Source organism: Bison bison, unplaced genomic scaffold, assembly GCF_000754665.1.
Source record: "Bison bison bison isolate TAMUID 2011002044 unplaced genomic scaffold, Bison_UMD1.0 scf7180017864263, whole genome shotgun sequence".
NCBI lineage: Eukaryota > Metazoa > Chordata > Mammalia > Artiodactyla > Bovidae > Bison > Bison bison.
This window is the reverse complement of record NW_011494835.1, coordinates 8,514,742-8,517,858: the sequence shown is the minus strand read 5'-3', so window position 1 is coordinate 8,517,858 and position 3,117 is coordinate 8,514,742. Positions and strand designations below refer to the sequence as shown.

Here is a 3,117-nt window from a genome sequence, read left to right as displayed (position 1 = left end):
GGATCATCAAAAAAGCAAGAGAGTTCCAGAAAAACATCTACTTCTGCTTTATTGACTATGCCAAAGCCTTCGATTGTGTGGATCACAACAAACTCTGGAAAATCCTTAAAGAGATGGGAATACCAGACCACCTGACCTGCCTCTTGAAAAATCTGTATGCAGGTCAGGAAGCAACAGTTAGAACTGGACATGGAACAACAGACTGGTTCCAAATAGGAAAAGGAGTACGTCAAGGCTGTATACTGTCACCCTACTTATTTAACTTATACGCAGAGTACATCATGAAAAACGCTGGGCTGGATGAAGTACAAGCTGAAATCAAGATTGCGGGGAGAAATATCAACAACCTCAGATATGCAGATGACCACCACCTTTATGGCAGAAAGTGAAGAGGAACTCAAAAGCCTCTTGATGAAAGTGAAAGAGGAGAGTGAAAAAGTTGGCTTAAAATTCAACATTCAGAAAACGAAGATCATGGCATCCAATCCCATCACTTCATGGGCAAATAAATGAGGAAGCAGTGGAAACAGTGACAGACTTTAGTTTGGGGGGCTCCAAAATCACTGCAGATGGTGACTGCAGCCATGAAATTAAAAGATGTTTGCTCCTTGGAAGAAAAGTTATGACCAACCTAGACAGCATATTAAAAACCAGAGACATTGCCAACAAAGGTCCATCTAGTCAAGGCTATGGTTTTTCCAGTAGTCATGTATGGATGTGAGAGTTGGACTATAAAGAAAGCTGAGCGTCGAGGAATTGATGCTTTTGAAGTATGATGTTGGAGAGGACTCTTAAGAGTCCCTTGGACTGCAAGGAGATCCAACCAGACCATCCTAAAGGAAATCAGTCCTGAATATTCATTGGAAGGACTGATGCTGAAGCTGATACTCCAATACTTCGGCCACCTGATGCAAAGAACTGACTCATTAGAAAAGACCCTGATGCTGGAAAAGATTGAAAGCAGGAGGAGAAGGAAACCACAGAGGATGAGATGGTTGAATGTCATCACCGACTCAATAGACATGAGTTGGAGTAAATTCCGGGAGTTGTGGATAGACAAGGAGGCCTGGCATGCTGCAGTCCATAGGGTCGCAAAGAGGTGGACACGACTGAACAACTGAACTGAACTGATAGTCAACTGGGACAGGGAAATCAAAATCCCAGATCGAATCTGCAGCATTTAAACTAAGATGTAGAAAACCACTGTAAAATCAAAAAGGCTTACTGGTCTAGTGAAATGGGAAAAATTAGTTTATCATCTGTAAAAACAGGGATAGAATTTTCCCGGCTTACTTCATGTTCTGTTATACCTATGGAGTTGTACTATAGTGTTTAACTCAGGCACACATGAGCGGGGCAGACTGAAAGTGAGGCGCCTGTCACAAAAGGCTTGCCTTTCTCTCCATCTTACCTGTTGCCTGCTGCTTCAGGTAAGGAACCTGGTAAGATCCAGGACCCACACGATCCTCAGTGCTGCCACCTTCAGCCAATCTAAGCACACGGGGAGCCCGGTCATACATAATGGCGTGAGGGGAGGGGTGCGCGGCTGCAAAGGGATTAAGAACAGAGCAGCTAGAAGAAAGGGTGGAGCAAAAAGTCGTCAACCAACTTAGAAGGCCCGGGAAGAATTTCTGTAAATGGAGGAGCTAGCGCAGGGGCTATCGCCCCACCTGCTGATTGGTGTCAGATTTCTCCCAGGCGACTTCTAGCCTCATGGAAAACTTGAAAACAGTGTAACCAGACATAAGACTTCCCACAGAATCATCGGTTCACCAACCGAGACCTGAAGCCGCTCCAAGGAACGAGGTTAAGTACTAGGCGTCCGCCCCCGTGCTTCCGGCCCTGCCTCCGCGCGTTTCTCGCCTCCCGGAAGTCTCTGGACGAAAGGTTGAGGCGCTTTTCTCGAGCCGAGCCCTGGGAGCATGCGCACCGAGCCCTAAGCTTCCCGACTCGCTGCGCCCGGCGCTTTTGGCTTTCTAAAGTAAAGAACATACTCGAACCCCCGCGATATTCTTACTTTTCTAATTACATTGGATCCTGACTCGTCAGAAAACCTCTAGAAAACGGATTAGGAGTTAGGGCTCATTTGATTGTGATCCATTTTCCCTTTAAGTCAGTGCGGCTGGGAAAGAGACTACCAAAAACTGTGAAATAAAAGTCTTACTACGAAAAGAAACGATTCTGTGCCCACACTCCCACCACAACTATACTCGCACCCCAGGGGGAAAGAAAGCACTTCTCACTTTATCCCAGATATAGTCCACACTGTGGCTCAGAAAAACCCAGAAGGTGGTGATGACAGAAACAGAAAACCCGGGGAAGAAGAAAAACTCACCAACCGACGCAATGCAAATGCAGGTAACTGAAAAGTGCTTCTGTTGTCAGATACCAAGCAACAGCAGCAGACTCATTACTCTGTTCATAAAGTAAAACAGAGGCGTTAAGAAAGCGCAGCTCCGTACAAGGCGTTTCAGCGTCTCAAGAATGTATCTGTAGTACCTTTTTTCCTACTCAATAACCTGAATAATTATTTACTCACTAAAAAAACACTGGCATATACTATCGGTTCAGTATCATGCTAGATTGTGGGGACCCAAAGATATAAGAAAGTCTTCATCAAGTCTTCTATATCTTATAGAGAAAGAGACGTGTGTAATCCATAACAAGAGATGGATAAAATGATTTTTTTTTTTAATTTTCAGCACTTTAGATACCGCCCCTTCCTACTAAGAAACTGATTCTTATCAGTCAGTCAGTTGCTCAGTCGTGTCCGACTTTTTATGACCCCCATAGACTGCAGCATGCCAGGCTTCCTGTCCATCACCAACTCCGGAAGCTTGCTCAAACTCATGTCCAAGTAGTGGGTGATACCATTAAACCATCTCATCATCTGTTGTCCTCTATGGTGACCCCAAAAAGCAGATTCAGGTCCAGGCCATTTTGCTGTGGCACTGGTGCAGGCTCTCACCTCCTGATTTTTCTGGTCTGCGCAGTCTACATTACTCTTCCCTGCGGTAAGGGTTTGCCGTTGAAAATGGAAGTGTCAAAGGAGGCTTTTCTACTTCCTGTCTGGATTTGATTTTTGTCCACTGGCGCCAACCTAGTTTAGACAAAAGG

The 3,117-nt window shown here is 45.2% G+C and overlaps 1 protein-coding gene across 1 annotated transcript in view; it reads right to left on the bottom strand.

The window, feature by feature from the left end:
* STPG2 (sperm-tail PG-rich repeat containing 2) overlaps nucleotides 1-2,593 on the bottom strand; it is a 368,665-nt gene extending 366,072 nt beyond the window's left edge. The window contains exons 1-2 of the mRNA XM_010848351.1: nucleotides 2,336-2,593; nucleotides 1,412-1,546 (exon numbers count right to left, since the gene is read on the bottom strand). Of these exons, the coding sequence (XP_010846653.1) occupies nucleotides 1,412-1,520 (109 nt within the window). The 5' untranslated portion in view covers nucleotides 1,521-1,546; nucleotides 2,336-2,593. The remainder of the gene's footprint in view (nucleotides 1-1,411; nucleotides 1,547-2,335) is intronic.
* Nucleotides 2,594-3,117: the final 524 nt, after the last annotated feature.